Raw genomic sequence first — 20,234 nt, 5'->3', positions numbered from 1 at the left:
CATGTCACGTGATTAGACTCGATTAAACAGTAACACAAGAAAGAGTAAAAACAACAAGATTTGAAAAATACAATAATTTATTTCCCTGGAAAATTCTGCAAAAATGAAAACATATGAACTTACGGTTTTATAGAATCAAATCCAGAAATGTCTTTGATTAAGAATCTAACATGAAGCCGTTTATTTTCCAGACAAATAACAAAATTAATCAATTTGAATCCAAGTAATTTGAAATAACTCCAAACTGCACAACATCCAACTTCCAGTTTAACAGCCCAGCTTATACTGAGAATAATTCTCCAAAACATAGGTTATATGTGTCACAGAATTAGGCAAAGAAATAACTTGGTTTGTCTTAAAACAATTCGACTATTTCTCGTTGTACATGCGTACAAAGTTATCTAGGGTGAATGTGCTTTTCCAGGTAAGCGACTGTATTAACATGTACCTAGCCACAGAGGTTACTTGTGACAGGTATCATGACTAACATGGCATGCACGGGTATTCTACCCTAACTTGTACTCAGTCTCCTATGGATTTAAGTAAGACCAATTTCTAAAAACCACACTGGTCGATTTTGGATCACGTCAAGGAGTATACACTCTCCATTGTTCTCCAGCCATAGGGGTAAGTGTTAAATTTACATTTTTGTTTGATATGCGAAGCTTATTCGATTTGTAATGTCTAATCGCGTAATAATGAAATAAGGAAAGGCGGGCAGAATTAGAGAAGGAAAAGATAGAGTTAGAAAAATAGGCCGAAAGGGAAAAGATAGAACTAGAAAAACAGGCCAAAAGGGAAAAGATAGAACTAGAAAAACAGGCCGAAAGGGAAAGGATAGAGTGGGAAAGGGGAGCTGAGAGGGAGAAGATAGAGTTAGAAAAACAAGCAAGGTTAGAAGCTTTGTAGGTAGAAGAAAGATTAAGGCAACGAGATCATGAACGTAAGGTAGAGTTAGCAACAGCTAGAAACAGAGAACACGATTCTGCCTCTAGTAAATTAAAGGGTCCCAAACTACCCCCCTTTGACGATGAAAAAGATAACATAGATAGTTATCTTCATCGGTTTGAGCGGTATGCCGAGAACCAGAAGTGGAGTCGAAATGACTGGGCACTGCATCTCAGTGCTTTATTAAAAGGTAAAGCGCTGGATGTGTACTCGCGACTTCCTAGAGACGATGTGTTCAAATACAACGTCCTGAAGGAACTACTTCTAAAAAGGTACGAGCTGACTGAACAGGGTTTTCATAAAAAGTTCAGGTGTAGCAAGCCCGAGAAGGGAGAAACCTTTGATCAGTTCATTGTTAAAATAGCGAACTATTTTCAGCGGTGGATTGAATGCGGCAAAGCGGTGAACACGTTTGAAAGGTTGACTGATTTCTTGCTCAGAGATCAATTGTTGAACACAGTTGGGCGGGAACTAAGTCAGTTTCTGAAATAGAGAAAGTCTATTCAAACGTACAGGATATGGCTAAACACGCCGATTTCTATGCCGAGGCTCATGGGGGAAGCCAGAACGTGGTTTCAAAAGATTTTAATTCTGGAAACCAGCCTACGAGACCGATGCCTAGTAACTTGTGATATCAGCTGAGGCAAGTAGGTCAGTTAGGGATACAGGTCGTCAGGGTATACAATGTTTCTTGTGTAAGGAATGGGGTCATATTCAAGTAAAATGTCCTAAAAGAAAGGGACTTATGCATAAGGTAGCCGTGGCTATACAGAGTAAAAGTATATCTGGTAATATGGTGCAGGTAGAATCAGGTATTCATACACTTGGCACGTGTTCTTTTCCCGAAGCGCGAGTACCAACCGCGAGATGTTTCGTGAACGGTCGAGAAGTCGTAGCATTACGTGACACTGGTTGCACGGCTGTAGTGATCAAACGTAGTCTCGTGCAGGATAACCAAATGCTCGGGTGGGAATCCCCATGCATGCTACTCGATCAAACGATCGGTCGCATTCCCGTAGCAAGGATCACGGTAGAAACACCTTTCTTAACCGGAACTGTAGATGCCCTTTGTATGGAAAACCCTATTTACGATCTGCCGATCGGTAATGTTGAAGGTTCCCGTCTTCCAACCATGGCAGATTTCAGGATACCTTTGGCCCAGGCAGTCGAAACGCGAGCGCAAACCAGACGAGCGACAAACGCGTTTCAGAAATTAATAGTCCCTAAGTCGATCTCCGGAATTTCGCGTGATGAATTCAAACGAGAACAAGAACGTGACGAATCCATCAAAACTGTTATTGAGAAAATCGCGTCCGGCGCAATTAGACACTGCAAGGATGGGGGCAGCTCGCGATTCGTTCGTAGGAACGGGCTAATTCGTAGGGAGTTTATCACTCCGGAGGGTAAGAGGTATTGGCAAATGGTCGTACCCCAGAGATACAGATCTCAAGTACTTAGGGTGGCCCATGAGTCTAGCATGGCAGGACACCTAGGTAAGGCGAAGACCACCCATAGAGTAGTCGCTGAATTCTACTGGCCTGGTGTTAATGGCGATGTCACACGGTTCTGTAGGTCTTGTGACGCATGTCAGAAAACCGTATGTAAGGGAAGGGTTACAAGGGTGCCCTTGGGACAGATGCCATTAATAGATACACCGTTTAAAAGAGTGGCGGTGGATATTGTAGGCCCAGTACAACCGGTTACCGAAAGGAAGAACTGGTATATTCTTACTCTTGTGGATTACGCAACCAGATATCCCAAGGCCGTAGCGTTACCAACCATTGAAACAGAACGGGTGGCTGAAGCATTGGTTGACATCTTCAGTAGGGTAGGGGTGCCAGAAGAAATCATTACGGATTGTGGTGCCCAATTCACCTCCGACCTCATGGGTGAAATAAGTAGACTGTTATCAATCAAACAGCTAAACACTACCCCATACCATCCGATGTGCGATGGACTAGTAGAGAAATTTAATGGTACCCTAAAAAGTATGCTACGAAAGATGTGCGCAGAACGTCCGCAAGACTGGGACCGTTATTTGAACGCAGTTCTGTTCACGTACCGTGAAGTACCGCAAGAAAGTTTAGGGTTTTCACCCTTCGAATTGCTGTACGGAAGAACAGTTCGAGGCCCGAAGCGGATACTACACGAACTATGGACAGGTGACGTCGCGAGCGAGGAAATAAAAACTACATACCAGTACGTGTTAGATCTGCGAGAGAAACTGGAAAGTACATGCCAGATGGCACGCGACGAATTAATGAAATCGGGACGCAGATATGCCAAGTATTATAACCGCAGAGCGCGAAATAGGAAATTTCTTGTAGGAGATCCGGTTTTATTGCTTCTTCCTACTAGCACAAATAAGTTACTAGTCCAGTGGAAAGGTCCCTACGAAGTTAAAGAGGTCAAGAATGACATGGACCATAAAATTGACATAGACGGTAATTTAAAGACATTTCATGCTAACATGCTTAAGTTGTACATCAAAAAACAGAGTGACAATGTAGAAAAAGGGGTCTTGAATGTCGTTTGTACGGCAGTCATCGACGACGACTTGGGAGAATCAGAACACGAGGTTTCCCTTGAGTGTCCCTTGGGTGTTGCAAGGGAAGGGGTAGATCAAGTCGATGTGAGTGCAGAGTTGACCAAAGACCAGCGTCAACAAATTAATGTGCTTTTGGTTAAATACTTGGATGTATTCACCGACAGACCAGGTTGTACAACTTTGGTAGACCTCAAAATTAAACTGAATACATCTGACCCCATTAGAATCAAAGGTTATCCGGTACCATACAACGCACGAGAAGCTGTGGACGAAGAGGTGAGTAAAATGTTAGATCTGGGGGTGATTGAACCCTCCAACTCGCCATATTCTTCTCCCATAGTGCTAATCAGGAAAAAAGATGGGACGAACCGATTCTGTATCGACTTTCGACAGTTAAATAAAATCACCGTGTTCGATGCGGAACCAATGCCAGATATGGAGGGTCTATTTGCGAAGTTGTCGGGCAACCGATGGATTTCCAAATTAGATCTGTCCAAGGGATATTGGCAGGTTCCCATTGTTCAAGAGTCCCGTACATTGACAGCATTTGCGACCCAGAAAGGGTTATATCAATTCAAGGTAATGCCATTCGGGTTAGTAGGTGCCAGTGCCACCTGTTGTTTGATGCGCAAGTTGCTAAGAGGTTTAGCAAGCGTTGAAAGCTTTGTAGATGACATATTTGTGTACACGAATACTTGGAGTGAGCACGTGTCCGTCTTGGGGGAACTCTTCGATAGACTCCGCAGAGCGAACCTCACAGTGAGACCCACTAAATGCAGTATTGGCTATACAGATTTAGATTGTTTGGGTCATAGGGTCAGTGGTTCGGGTCAGTTAAAACCTCACCCCAAGCAAGGTGAAGCGATTCGGAACGCACCTAAACCGGACAACAAAACGCAAGTTCGTTCGTTTCTAATTCTAGTTGGGTTTTATAGAAATTTATACCAAACTTTGCAGCCATTGCTAGCCCACTGTCTGATCTGACAAAGAAGGGGCAACCCAACAAAGTAGAGTGGGGACCGCCACAAGATATAGCTTTTTGCGCGCTGAAAGAGAAACTAATCAGTGCACCTATATTAAAATTGCCAGATGTTAGCAAACCCTTTATTTTAAGAAGAGATGCCTCTGAAACTGGGTTGGGAGCAGTTTTACTGCAAGAGCAAGATAACAATAAGTTACCCGTAGCTTACTCGAGTAGAAAATTGCTACCTAGGGAGAAAAACTATTCAGTTATTGAGAAAGAGTGGTTGGCTGTAGTGTGGGGAATTGGGAAGTATCACGCATATCTCTTTGGGAGAGATTTCGTTCTCGAGACTGATCACCAACCCCTATTGTATTTAAACAAGGCCAAGGTCGCTAACGCTCTATTGATGCGTTGGGTGCTGACACTACAACCATATCGCTTCCGTGTAGAGGCAATAAGAGGGGTTGAAAATATAGGGGCAGACTACTTGAGTAGGGCATGATTGGAAATTTGGATAATTTATTTTTAGAAAATCCAGATTGCTGTATTACCGGTGTAAATAGTGTAACATATCGTTAGTAGTTATTTTTCTTTTATTCTGTGAGGGTTTTAAAAAAAATGTGTACTTTTTTCTCTTGGGGGGAGGTATTGTCACAGAATTAGGCAAAGAAATAACTTGGTTTTGTCTTAAAACAATTCGACTATTTCTCGTTGTACATGCGTACAACGTTATCTAGGGTGAATGTCCTCTTCCAGGTAAGCGACTGTATTAACATGTACTTGTGACAGGTATCATGACTAGCATGGTATGCACGGGTATTCTACCCTGACTTGTACTCACTCTCCTATGGATTTAAGTAAGACCAATTTCTAAAAACCACACTGGTCGTTTTTGGATCACGTCAAGGAGTATACACTCTCCATTGTTCTCCAGCCATAGGGGTAAGTGTTAAATTTACATTTTTATTTGATATGCGAAGCTTATTCGATTTGTAATATCTGATCGCGTAATAATGTGTTTATTACAACGCAGATTTAAAGTATTATCATATATCTAGAGATTATACAGAAACTATTATTATGTCCAATTTGGTTTAATTGTAGCTGATTCTGTGTTCGTAGCTGATTCTGACTGTGTTCGTAGCTGACTGTGTTTGTAGCTGACTGTTATGGTAGCTGACCGTGTTTGTAGCTGTGATTGTGTCTATGAAATGTGATTGTCAATGTGACTGTGGAGATGACTAGAGCAGTCTGAAGCTGTCCGAAGCCGTCTAAAGTTGCTTAGAGCTATATGGAGTTTCCAGAACATTTAATGATACGTTCTGACGATACGTATGTATGTATGTACGTATGTCTGTGCCACGGACGTAGACGTAGCAAAATTGAAAAAGTGCTGTATGCCGTCTGTACGTGTAACGTATGACTGTACTCGTGGGGGATTCATAAAGGGTGCGAGCGGTCGATAAGAGTGTGGACCAACCCAAGGAATCGTGCGACCGTACAAGGGGTCTAGCAGCATACGTTTGGATCAATTGTTGTTCCGTTGCAATTTTTTTTTGTTTATATTCATAAGATTATCGTGAATCTTAGTTGTGTTAAGATTATTGTGAATCTTAGTTGTGTTAAGATTATTTTGAATCTTAATATAATTTATGTTCGAGATTATGTGAATCTGTTGTGTAAAATACTGTTTGAGGTGTATGTGCAATCCATGAGGGTTCTTGGATCTGTACTTTATTTTGATTTAATATTGATTTTCGATGTGTGAATGTTGTGTAGAGTGATTTGAGTAAAACGCATGTTGAGAGCGTGAGAGAATCATTGTATTTTTACATCGTATATTTATCTTTATTAATTCATTCATAAATTTCCATCTTTCTCACATTGTGTTTGTCTTGTTCATTTAGTCCAAAGACCCACTCGGTTGCAGTTCTTGAAAATATGGTCTCCTAAAACGTAAACAAGGGGTCGCGTGATCATCCGTTCGAAGCTTAAAGAAACAAAGTACTTGTTAAAGATCACGTCTACCTAGTATGACCCTGACGAAAACCAACCATTTCACTCTAAGAAATAAAAAATATACAAAATTGTTTACATCTTAAAGACGAAGTCCCATCATGAGCTCGACAACAACCAATCATTTTAAAATGAAATATAACTTGTTTACGTGGATGCTACAAATTTTGAATCAAGGTCAGGATTTAGATCAATACCTGGTGTTTATAAACTAACAGTCAATGTCAAACTATTTTCTGAAAAAGTATCCTCTCTAGTGAATAAGTTTACATTACAATACCATGTAATGAAGAAAAATGTAAAACTGAGAAACAATTAAATTGCAATAAATATTTATTAAATCAAATATAACTAAATCAAATATACATAACAAAGTGCTCGGTTAACTGCGAAAATAAATTAAGACACTGGATAATAGTTTATTAAGCTGTGATTTGTTTAACGATTAGTGTTACTATGTCTGCTTACAGTTCACTCACTGGGGCGGGGGTGATGGGCATGATGAGTTAATGTGATTATTGTATACGTTGCTTGTAATTAGACGGCATTGTTAATCGCTGAAATAAACACTAAATAAACTGTACAATCTACGAAAATCAAAGATTATCGACTTTTCTCGCTAACAAAAACAAAACTTACTGTATGTACCTGAACATGTGTTAAAGAAAATAACACATTTTAATATATATTATATACTTGGTCCCTTCACCTGAGATCAAGTCTGGCCAGTTTGACACAACTCATCAAAACAAATGCGTAATCTAGCTGGATCTTAAATAAATCAAATTAGATGTAATGTCATTTCAAGTATGATACACAAATTAGATAATCAGCCTATAATATGTTCTCAGTATGAATTTAATCAGTTGTCTTTATAGCTTATTCAGTGAGACGTTTAATTATTAGAAACATTGTTAAAGATTAAATATAAAAAATTTGCTGAAATTAACTGAGCTTGTCTACCAGTGTTTTAGTCAAGAATATATCAACTAGTGTGGAATAAAGAATGGATACGGAATTATTCTGATTCAGAGTAAATGTGATTTCTCAAGAAAACATGAGTAAAGAGAGTTATCATAATCTTTGTGACTTCCGACATATTTCTTGGTCCCGGATGTGGACGCACCCTCCTTATTGACTGTCATTCCATGTAATAATATGCATATTAATAAACGAAATAAAATTAATGTTGAATATTCTAACTGCATGCCATTGATTGAAATAAATACATACATATGCAAGCATAAAAATAAACAAATCCATATTCTCTACGATACATGCACTGGCAATGGAGTTATAGTGATGATGGTGGTGGTGGCAAAGAAAAGAAAACAAAATAAAATTAAAATTAAAATTTAAGCCATTTAGTTAGATGGACGATCATTTTAATCTAATATGGACTATGGAGTCTGAAATAAAGAATTCTTATCTTATCGTAATAGCCCCATTTCTACTCGCTGATTTCGTGTTTGACGTTGATCAAAAATCAAGTGATTAAACTTGCGTTTAGAATCATAACTTTTTTCTAAGATGCAGGCCTTACTTACCGGACCTTTCTCCTCCCTCAGGCATTTTGGCGTTGCCGTGAAGTAGAAAACGGTTGCACACAGCTTTTGCTCAAACTAAAACAGAATACACTGTAAATAAAACAAATCGTAGCAAAACTTCATTCTACTTGCAATAATACAATGACTTGAAATTTATGTCGGAGGCAAGTTAATGACATTTTTACAGAGCCTTTGCGTTCAGAAGGTGTTGGTAAGCAATCCTTAAAGTGGTCAATTTATCTGTTCTCTATTTCACTAGAAAAGTGGATGCGAGCGTTATTCGAACCCTCGTACGAAATTTGGCTATGTCACAGTACCTAACAGCCGGAAACCAGTGGTGGTGATAATAAATGGAAATTAAATAACTAAATAAATGTTTTGTTTTGCATATATACATAGTCTTTTAATGTGCGACAACATTTTTACATATCTGAAAATGAATTGCACAAATGTTTCAACTGCGTTTAAATATTGTCTCGCATGCCTATTGCCTAACTTGAAAAAAACCCGAACGTGTTATTGAAAATAATCTTTATGTTAATTATTGCATCTTATTTTTCTGACCCTAAGCGACAAAGGTAAAGGTATTATTGGTCAAACAAGAGAGCGAAAGTACAAAACAAAAATAAACAAATAAAATCCATTTATAAAAGTGTCCGAAGACATGAAAACGCTGAATCAATGTTATATGGCTCACCTCATCAATGAGAAGATTTTCAACATCAATCTGATTTCACTGTAAGGTATTGATAAATGTTAAGATGCTCCTTTAAAGTCAGACTTATAACAGCATATTTTAGCATATATCTATTCATCTAATATTTGTACAGTATTTTATCATTCCTTCTTATGCTAGCTTTTGGTCTGCAGAATTCCCTCGTTGCTTTTTTCTAAAAATTATTGTTTCAATGTAGTGAAACCGGCACTCACTGCTCACGGAGGTATTGCAATTTAAACGGTAAAAGTCTAGTTAGGTATCGAATCTGTTTGATATCGTGTTATCAATGTTCAGCTCATTTTGTAAGGTATCGACTAATTAATGATGTAGCCTGGTAAATTACAATATCAGAGAACAACTGGGAAATTTGTAATCATGATGCTATAAGTCTTGTGGGGTTTTCTTTTCATTGTCTTTTCAGCTGTTTCTCAGTTAAGATTTTGACTGTTAACTCTTTTGGATGTTCTGTTTGAAATAGTTATGTTCAGTGTATGTTTATAAATTCGTATTCTAAAGAAATGAGGTTATTACTATTATTTTTTATATAAATCCCAAGTCTTTTTTTTCAGTTGAACTTTGTCCATGTATAAACGACAAATCATGCTGTTTAACTGCAGTGCAATCTTTTCAATTAAAATAATAGACAACAGTGAATGATTCAGTGTTTATTTGGTGCACATCAAAACGTTTTGTCGCAAAATAAATTCTGCTACATTTAAATTGCTGCATTTGTCCTAGTTTTCATCTAAATACATGACGAAGACTGGTATTTGGACATTTAACTGAAACCCCTCTATCAAAATATGCTGAATAGTGTGCATACAAAAACTGTAACAGTTTCGGGAAGCTTGGTATAATTATAAATGATTACTTATTTGGCGATAAATATTTCGATTCAGGTTTCTCAATTGCCAAGTATCCTTCGAACATCAGACCAATGAATTGCATGAGCAGATGCGAGCGTAGGATTATTATTATCATGCTCGTAATTCTCTACATAATTTGCAATCATTTTTCTTTTCTTGTGCACCAATATTAATGTTTGAAATTAAACGAGCCTTTGGATTTATGTAAAGTGTTTACTTATTGATATAATTATCAATTACAATGTCCAGTCTTTGATCCTGATATATGCTTTGGAATTTTGTCATAGTGTTTTCATCTAAGCCGTAATATCGTAGTCCAAAAATAAATAGAACTATTACCTTTTTAATTGTGTTCGATACTGTGGAGATAAGCTATGCCATATATGTTCTATTTTGTACCTGTTCAATAAAGCAGTATTAAATATTCATTTACATTGATTCATTGTTAATACTTCCTTCATCTGTTAATCTGTTGTTATCTTCCAAATAGACGTTAGCCCAGCAAATAGGTTCGTCTCCATCAATTTTCTCTTTGAAATAACTTAATGATAATTTAACCATTTGGTACCTCCATTCAGACTTATAATCGTCTACTTCCCCATTTAAATTATCCAATTCAAAATTAAGTAAAACCTTTTTAATCTTTCCAACCGTACCTCACATAATTTAGAATTGGTAAGATTTTGTACCCTTTGTGTACCTCCCATCATGACATGGCGGATTGTTACATTACTTAAAAACAATTAATTAATTAAATTGTTGCCGAGTTATGCTAAATCTAATCTGGTTGGATTACTACAGCTATCATCGCCAGGAAGAAATGTTCAACAAATATTCATTAATTGCTTAATCTGAAAGCAAACATGAAATTTGCATACAGACTTTACAAACTATCAAACACTTTTTATATTAAATGACAGAGCAAAATTTCACAATTGGTTTTTAGAATCCACACCATATAATTTATCTTGTTTTGCTAGAAAGTGCCAACATTACACTGTGGTTTGTAATTTGGGTAATTTTAGTACCGAATTTCAGAGATTAGTTATCAAAAATTATTTCAATGTAAAAATTTCAATTTTATTAGAATATATTTTTATCTTTAAAATGAATTTGTTGTGTTAGCTTGGGTAAGACTGGTCTCACATTTTGTGTCAAATTGAATAGCAAGAAAAAGTTAAGGTTCTGTAATAATCTGATACTTTACTCTGAAGTCCGCTGAGGTCTGCACGTGTGATGACACCAGATATTCATTAATGTTAAAAGGTGGGGTTATATTCTGGTACATTTAGATAGAAGTTCACCAGTGGTACCGCAGTGCGCCATCGACTCTGTTCTTTCTTTAGGGTCTACATACACAGTTAAATTGTATAGGTCTACAGAATAAATATTGTCACACTATTGCAACCACTTTTTGGTAAAACAAATAATGTAGTCAATTCAAAAACAAATATTTTGTTTCACTGTTAATGATAGCTTAGAGCTGAGGAAAGAAAGAACCTGTATCCATAAAGGATTGAGATCCTTTTGTTATTGAGATAATAAAATATATCCCAGATAACAAAAAAGTATCAATCTTTGATACTGAGAATTGTTACAGACATTTTCAGTTAGACTGCTTAGATATCATTCTTCTAAGCTTTGCAAGTTTCAAATCATTCACAAAAGTACATATATTGATCATATTCAGTACCCCTTCATGATAATCTTCCAGTTTTAGTTTTGTTAGTGAAATCCAAAAGATGTTTAGGAGATAAGATTTATTCCCCACAAATAGCAAAGAAAGCATGCAGAAAGAAGCAGCAAAGTTAGAAATAACTGAAAGATCTGCATCAGCACAGTGAAATTTATGTCTTTTCTAATTAGGAATTTGTTTATACTATCTGTGTTAAAACGACGTCGATTAAAAGTCATAATCAGCCCCACATGTGACGGCGAGAAAAGTAAGGAAGCTGATAATTATTTCTATGTTATATGTGTTCATTTAAGGAACTGGTGCAGTTGACTGGTAGCGTTAACACAAATTAAATTTCGGTAGTGTCATAAAAATCCACAGAAAAAGTAGCATTTTTTTCAAGAGTAAGCAATTTATTTTCCAAGTTCTCAATTAAATTGCATAGATGGAAAGCAATATATTGCTTTTTTGTATAGACAATAAAGACAGTGAAGAAACTTTCTTTTGAATTTTGCTAGACCTATCATTATTTTTTCATCATTTCCCTCCTATACCTCTCATAGACGGTTTGGAATAACTTTTCTTTGACCTGAGATCTGCTGCAGAAGAAAGGCTTAATAATTTGTAGCTCAGCTTTGCAAATCACGTGATTTAATTTAAATTGTCAAGTAACTCCATATAATTAAATAAAATTGAATTTCATAATAACTGAAAAAGGCTCCAATGCAAGGAAAGTTCTTTGACTTGTCATATGACGAATTTGATGCTGTTGTTTGCGTTAGAATCGAAAATTGAACTAGTTTTGAACTTTTTGATGTACAGTATATTGCAAATACCAAAGAATTTTCACTTCAGTAAACAATACGGTGGTGTAATTAAATAATTTCACTACTTTTTTTCACCGCTAATATATTGTTTCATTTGTTAACACGAACAATATTGTGCATAAAATCTGTGAATTTATTTTTAATTTGGTTTGCATATATTAGAACATTATTTCCTAAAAGTCATAAAAGTATCATTTTAGTGCTCTCTATTTTATTTTTCAACAAACTTAATTGTTTATTCCTTTCATGAGTTTGCTGACATGTTCGAGGGTCATTTATTGTCATAAGTAACTGAGTCTAATGATTTAGTACAGTTATGGGTCAGTTGTTACCAGCAGTTTGATATCGTCAATTCTCCCATACGAAACGCTGATCAATTAGTTCAAATAAAGTTTCATACTTTTACGTAAATTGATTTTGCTCCTACGTATTTATGTAACATCGAAACCTGTTAAATAACACATTTTTATTTTTATACTCTATATTCCCTTTCGAGGCTTCTTTATTTTATTCACTTCTTGCATACACAATTTTTGGGTACTTTTAATTCAGTGAAGATTGTAAATTATAGTAACATATTAGACATTTTGACAGGATGAAAATTTTATTATTGTTATTGATGATCGATGTCTTAGTTTTCTGGATAACTATATTTTAAAAACCAAAAATTCGTACTACTGGAAGTAACACACATAATCACGAAGATAGTGAAACATACAAGAGAGTGATTTAAAGAGACTAAGTGATACAACATTAAGATAAGAAAGTAAAGGTAGGCCATTTCATGTACAGCCTGTACTACTTAACTACCACGGGGTATGAGCCGTTTTATTGACATTGGAAATATTTTTTTCCAGTCTTCATTACGAAATATACATATGCATTCCTGCCAATGACAGGTCTATGAAGGAGAATTTCAATAAGATTTACCCAGGATTATGGTATATTTGTATTCATTATTCCAAAAAGATACATCGCTAACTTATAATATCGATCCTTGTTATAAGGATAGGCTGATTCTTATTTTTTAGTTGTTGTTGTAGGGTTTAACGCCATTTGTCAGCACAAGATATGCTGTACATGGCGGCCAATATAAATGGTGCTGGAAAAATCCTGGAAAACCCCAGAAAGAACCAACGACCCACGAGAAGCTACTGCCAAATTTTCTCACATACCCACATTGGCCAAACCTGAGACTCAAACCCAAGCAGAGAGAGGTGAGATGACAATGATCCATAACGGTGAACGCTTTAGACCACTCGGTCACTCGGGGCCCTGGGTTATTCTGAAATTTCTTGTTTCGATTTGCCTCAAACAAAACATGTTGAAAACGACACACGTGCCTCATAAATGAATAAAATCACATAGACCAGTAAATTACTAAAACATAAATGGAAATAGTTTAATTGTTAAAATAAAGTTCAAAGAGTCTTGAATATTTGAAACCTTTGAAATGACAGGAAATATAGCTAAAATAATCAAGGGGAGACTATTGGATCTTAATCTTCACTTTATATTTGTATTTTAAATTCATGCATATTACGGCCCCTGATTTGCTCAATGGATTTATTTATCTTTTCTTATCATGACTAATATTTTAATATATTTTTTCTTTCCTTACTTTCTCATTTATTCAAAACATTTTTTCTTGTAAGGATATCTTTATTTACAAGTTTCATGTTCTCGTGTTTGCTTGTTTAAATATAACTTGTACATACACTGTCTAAAACAGGTGTCCAACATTTCAACATGTTTCGACAGCAGATTTGTTGACATCACGTATAAATTTATGATGCACTTACACAGGATATTTATATTTTTGTACATTTTAAGTTGAAATTTAATTCATCAAGCAGTTACAAATATTTTTTTGTTTCTTCAGGATTCTTTAAAAATCCATGTTGTGTCCTGTGGATAAAATGAACACGATTCCAAGGTTTCAGTGCTAAAACTAGTAACATGTAACTGTTTTCTTTATTATAACTTTTCTTTTCTATAGAACATAAATGTCAGCTATGTTGTGTGAATTGTTAAGGCAAAAGCTGATACACGCCAAACTTCGTTGCATTGCGAACAATTTGCGTTTCAAACGATTAGATTCGCCTGTAGATTTAAACAAAGTAGAAGCACCGAAAACGGTATATACAGTAAGGATAAACTAACACAAGTGTAATTATGAACCAAGCAATGAGTTACTTTACATCTAATTTAGTTGTAACCTATGTAGTTTAGAATCAATCCATTATCTATATTTTTGAGTATTGATCTTCAAACGATTAAACCTTTTTTTTTAGGTGGGGAACCCTTGTTGAACAATTATGATAATACTCATTGACACTCAGTGATGTATGTATGTATGTATGTATGTATGTATGTATGTATGTATGTATGTATGTATGTATTTATGTATGTATGTATGTATGTGTGTGTGTGTGTGTGTGTGTGAGAAATTCAGACAGACATGTTATACAGTGACTGATTAAAATAATATTTTACCTTGTTTATCTCAATATGCTTCGTTGGTTTTATCCTGGACACAAAACACTCAAAGTGCGTTAATACAGTTGGTACGAAAAAGAAAATCTTATATTTATCTCGACTTTAAAAAATCAATATTAGTTCACTCTGTTATGTCTACACGATCGTTCCTGGAAAAAGGGTACGAATTATACGCTGAAGACCATTGCATATAACAGAACAGCTAGCCTTCTTAAGAAAACTGGATTTTTGCCAAATCGCTCTTATATTATTGTGATCAAACTTACGCGTGTTTATAATAACACAAGTACGATATATCAATATGATAGATTCTAGGCCATACAGTGTTGAAGACAATAACCCAATTTAAAAACTTTGAAGTTGGGTTAAATATGAATTGAATATTTAGGGAATACTTTACCTCTAACTGGGATAAAACCCGTCATTGTGACTTGTATATCCTCATCGTAGCTTTCCAATACATAGCGGCAAAACTTCTTATTATTTTGAACTGATTATAACATCCAATAACCCGATCGATATCAGCACGAAACATATGTATAGCTGATGATAATATCTTAAGCGACTCTGTTTTTGTGTGTGGGAATTTGTTTTGTTTTCTTCGCAGTTTTTCCTTTTTAAGATTGATTTACTTTTCGTTATTTTGAACTCATTACAATAAACTATGTTGCTTGCAATTGTAATTGCAAAGATTTAGAAAACTTTCCAGCAAGTTCTTTTCTTCATGGGCGAATACATGCTGCTGATAATTTACCATTTGCCTGCGAGTTATAGTTGTCAGCCCAAATTCGCTGTGCTAAATCACTGCGTGTGGATTTGAAGACGTGTGTCAACCACGAATGAATCATTTTATCATGCAGGCGTTCAGTTGGGACCCATGTCAGAGGGAAAGAGTCTATTAACCGGATTACGCAGCTCGTGTTTCCCATTAGTCATGTTAGAGTTTCTTGCGTCTTTTAGGGAAGAAGAGTGTTATTCTTGGAGCTAAACTCCGTCGCAATAACGTATGCTGTTGTATATGTTATTGATATTGATATTTTCAGAGAAAACAGTTGCAATCTTTGGGTCAGGTGTTATGTTTTCCAGAACAGGCACTAAAAGTGTCCAGTATGGTTTAATACATCATATAGTGAGAAGATACGAGTCCAGATGTTTCGCATATTAAGACCGATTGTTCAGTGATGACTTTTCTCCCTTTCTGCTCGGAGCACTAAAGTTTCATTGTTTTACATGGTCTGCAATGGAATAGGTTTGTTCGAAATTTAAATTAAGCGGTATAAAGTAGTCACTGTTCTTAAAACGATATCTAATACAACAGGAATCCAATACAGTATGCCAACATAATTTTTGATGGTTTGTTCTGCAACCTTCCTCTTCAAGCCACAGTATTTCGTATTTCCGTTGCATGCGAGTACTGTATAAGGCTTGTCTCTACTATCTGAGATACTTTTTCCTTTTCCTTACGCTAGCACAACTTGAAAACTTATAATTATTCATTACAGTATTTCCTGGAACTCTGATTGAAGCGAATTTCTTGAAAAGAAGGTTGTTTATTTAGGTTTTTATTCATTGTCCTTCGATGCATACCGGTACTTACGTTTTACCAATTGTTATATACTGAACACGGTTTTATGACGTACGTTACCTGATTTATTATCAGATGTTGTTTTATATAAATATTTACGCTATATCATTTCCAAATATTCGTTGAATTCAGTCTAAATAAAGGGTCCCGAAGTTCATCAAATTTACCCATTGTGTAAGGTCACTCGCCCTTGAAGATTCGTATTTAATATTTATTTTCCGAACTCATATGTGGTTAGCATTGTCCTCCGTTGACTCTCCGGTCGATTGACGTTTACCATAATTGACGCAACCGTACTCTAATGAAATATGGTTGCTTGCTGTCTATAACCACTGCAACTGACCATTCGATTTTATTTCCAAATAATTTTGCAAATTTCCGATAGTCAATCAACGCAACGTAAATATGTAGGTATATGTTTGTTTAAATATTACTGGCGCTATAATTTGAATATTGGTGCTCGTTTCCCTTTTATCGGTGGTTCTTCCCGGGTTTTCGTGGGTTTTTCCCTCGCTAGACATACTGGCCACAAGATATAGCCTATCATGTGCTGAAAAATGCCATTAAACCCATCGGAACTAAAATGTTTTCTTGCAGTGTTGTTCGGTTTTGTAGGGTGCCCGAGCTGAAGGCTTTACTGTACTGTACTAGACAGTATTGTTGGAGGACAGTTCTCAGAAAAGAATGCAGTAATCATTGTCAGATGTAAATGATTATGAATGAAAATGCGTCCGTGTAGAACTCTGACTACAATAAATCTCTCAGCTGGAAACGCGTATCGTTGTCCAATATTTCACTTACATTAGCCTTGCTTTTAGTCTATGAATGTGATGTGCAGAAGAAGGTTCAAAATTGTATAGTCATTTCATTTCCAGTGGCATATTTGTGTGGCGTTTTGCAGCACATGATTGATGATAACACATACATTGCGAATTTTATACTTGGTGGCGGAAGAACCCAGAAAGGATCGCTGACTCACAAAAAGCTACAAGCAAGCTTTTTCATATAGCCACATTGGTCGAGTCGAGACTCAAATCCACAGAGAGGCGAGGTATGTGAGTTAACTGTGAAGGCAATTTGACTAATCGAGGCCCTCCCCTAGACTAATAAATTCATAAATGATGAATCAGATTGAAAGAGGTTGGGTGAAACAAAACGTACTGGGAGGTACATGGTTTTAGTCAACCGTTAATATTAGTAGTTCTTCGTCTGAGTCACTGCTGAAGCATCTTTATTTTTAAACTTAGTCTGTACCGCTGATTTTTGTCTTAAAAAAAAAACCGAAAGTAGTTTTCTTGGATGCGTCTGTCAATGCAGTAAAAGTAAAATATCAATTACAAAGTGTGATATTAGAGTTCTGTCTTGCAGGTATTTTTTTTTTTTTTTTTTTTTTTTTTTTTAAATTAGGCATTACGGTTTATCCATTTAACTCTGAAGTTAAGTTTCGCTTGTGTGGAAGCCACGCATAAGTCGATTCTGAACTCAAAAGAAAACAGGGATATAATTAAAATATGAAATGTGTCTCTTACATACGTTTGATACTCAAATGACGTGGGTTTAAATTTCAAGAAGACATATCATATTGGCCAATAATGTTAAACGAGACAATTTTTTTATAAAAACTTGTTGGTAAGAATGTTGGTACCACTATATTAAGATCATTCTTATAACGCACTAGTACCATGGTATTAGCTAAGTCATACACAAATTTGTTTTCATATGATATTCTCTTGCCTGTTGTATATTTTTCTTTTTAGATTTTCTAAACCAATAAAAGCCTGTGTCAACAATTTTGGCGTTTTTCGATAATTTTCTTACATGGCCATCTATCAGCAGGATTAGGTATTTGATCCGTCATACTTAGTAATATAATCAGATTAAGAAGTCGTCTATTGCACGCTTATAACTACGGACCCATATTTTTTCAAAGCTAATATCAATTTTTTAATATCTGATTGCATCTCTCAGAATGAAATATAATTTACGAGAACATCTATTTTAAAATGATAAATACAATCAGATATTTGAGGCTTGATGCAATATATTATGTGCATTGTTTATTTAGAACATTAAACTTATATACCTTACTATTTTACTACAAACACGACCAAATACTTGAATAACTTTGCGACATCGAGATTGTTAAATCTAGTACGAGATTAAAATAACAGTTTCTGTTCTAATCATAATGAAGTTCGGAACTACTATGCAGGCAATATTTATAGTTCTTTTCCGCAGAAACAATATGAATGTTATTTTTGGAGGAAGAACAACTTCAGAGTTGTTTTTTCCATTCACTTTTGAAGAATACAGAAAGACGTCTGCCCCCTAAACCACGACTCTAAAATTAGAACCTATCTGCCCAACTCACCTTTCTCTGTCTATAAATTAGCAAGACATTCCGTCCACCAATACTCTTGTCTATAATTCTAGCACCGGCAGACCTTTCTGCTCACCCCAACTTTGTCTATAAAATTCTACAACCGGATACCCACCCTTGTCTTTGGCTCTAAACCAGGCAGACCATTTTGCCCACCCACGTTTGTCGTGGAGTCTAAAATAGGCAAACCATTCTGCACACCTATCCTTGTTTTTTATACTCAAAAACCGGCAAAAACTATTCTGCCCACTCATCCTTGTCTATAGCTCTAAAACTGACAGACCATTCTGCGCACCCACCCTTGTCTCTAACGTTATACCCGGCATATCATTCTGCACACCCCAACATTGTCCATAACTCTAAAACTGGCAGACCTTCATGTCATTGCTCTAAAAATGACAGCCATGTATACAGAGAGAAAGGAGAAGGAGAGAAAGAATGACAGTAGTAACAAAAAAATCATATTTTACCTCTGACACCTGAATAGACTCTACACTGAACATAATTGAACTTTAGTTCCACAAAAAGGAAACAATATTTTATAGATAACGTCGAAATTGTGCAGACATCCAAAGCCTAACTCGGTTATAATATCTCGCAGGCAGACAAATAGCTTCACAAATGGTTCGGAGTTATACAGCTGAAACGTGTTACTGGCCTAACACCAGTAAACATGTGTTGAATGGATAGCAATTTCCCGCTTTCGCTTTGATATTATGATTTCACCAGACATTGCTTGTTCATAGTAAATCGCCATTAGCTGTACCTTACCTTTTACATTAGACAAATAAAATATATTTACTCCATTTATGTCTCACACACCTTTTTTCTAAGAAAAATCGGCCATATACTACAATGATCATCCACGCTTACGACATAACATGGAACATTGCCAACCTACCATATTATCAATGATTATGCGTGTTTGTATTTATAAAGGTACATATTATAGAAATGATCGAAATTCTATTTGCATAAATAAAGCAGTTCGTAAAGCTAATAATAAATAACGTGCAGCTAGGATTACATGCGAATAGGGCGTGGTATAAATTAGGTGGATATGACAACGCTCAGTGACTTCATGCTAGTAAATGGCATAGAAACTGGAAAGATATGAAATCAAGTTGTAGAATTTTTCTAAAGATGGACTGGCACACCAACGTTTATCTTGATATTTTTTTTTCTTGAAATATGTTGGTAATATTTATAACTGCACTATGTTTGTCATGAATTAATAATAAATTATTCCTGGAACAAAAGTTATAAAACGCTTTCGGAAGCAATATCACCGTTACGATCTACGCGCTTCAATCGTTCAATCTGTAATGACATTTTTGTAATACATAGACTGGTAGTAGTGAAGTGGGGCTGTTTGGCGACAATGGAAAACCCAGTCAAAAAGGTTGTGGGGCTGTTTGGCGACAAGATTTATAGTGACAATGGGAGAATGCACACCAGAACCTCCTGGGGCTGTTTGGCGACAATGGGAATTTAACATGGGGAATATTGGGCCAAATATAGGGACAAGGGAAAGTGGAGTTTGTATAGCGTCTGACGTCACGGTATGGGAGATTGGTAACAATGTTACAACCATGGGAGGTGACATCACAGTACTGAGCAAAGGAGTGGGACTTAGATTTATATTACATATACAGCAGACA

General features: G+C 36.0%; 2 protein-coding genes across 7 annotated transcripts in view; one reads left to right on the top strand and one right to left on the bottom strand.

Moving 5' to 3' along the window:
• Positions 1-19,226, bottom strand: part of LOC149795410 (uncharacterized) — a 32,927-nt gene extending 13,701 nt beyond the window's left edge. The window contains exons 1-2 of one of the 6 annotated variants that reach the window (XM_089965186.1): positions 19,044-19,226; positions 8,024-8,098 (exon numbers count right to left, since the gene is read on the bottom strand). In XM_089965186.1, the coding sequence (XP_089821312.1) occupies positions 8,024-8,048 (25 nt within the window). In that variant the 5' untranslated portion in view covers positions 8,049-8,098; positions 19,044-19,226. Of the gene's footprint in view, positions 1-8,023; positions 8,099-8,720; positions 8,747-14,605; positions 14,837-15,008; positions 15,094-19,043 lie in introns of those variants that run through there. The other 5 variants (XM_089965188.1, XM_089965191.1, XM_089965189.1 and 2 more) reach the window with 5 other exon arrangements.
• Positions 838-4,962, top strand: LOC149795411 (uncharacterized). Its single transcript, XM_089966201.1, has 2 exons — positions 838-4,352; positions 4,454-4,962. Exons 1-2 carry the CDS (start codon positions 1,694-1,696, stop codon positions 4,960-4,962), a joined length of 3,168 nt encoding a protein of 1,055 aa, XP_089822327.1. The 5' UTR covers positions 838-1,693.
• Positions 19,227-20,234: the final 1,008 nt, after the last annotated feature.

This window comes from Sinohyriopsis cumingii, chromosome 7 (assembly GCF_028554795.1).
Source record: "Sinohyriopsis cumingii isolate HCF-2022 chromosome 7, ASM2855479v2, whole genome shotgun sequence".
Classification (NCBI taxonomy): domain Eukaryota; kingdom Metazoa; phylum Mollusca; class Bivalvia; order Unionida; family Unionidae; genus Sinohyriopsis; species Sinohyriopsis cumingii.
Note: the sequence above shows the minus strand (reverse complement) of the source record. Positions and strands in the feature narration are given on the sequence as shown.

What these genes read in the sequence shown, in the direction of transcription:
- LOC149795411 (XM_089966201.1), top strand. Translation starts at nt 1,694, where the DNA reads ATGCATAAGGTAGCCGTGGCTATACAGAGTAAAAGTATATCTGGTAAT. An exon ending in AAAACCTCACCCCAAGCAAG is followed by an intron (nt 4,353 to 4,453) that starts GTGAAGCGATTC and finishes CAAACTTTGCAG; the next exon opens with CCATTGCTAGCCCACTGTCT.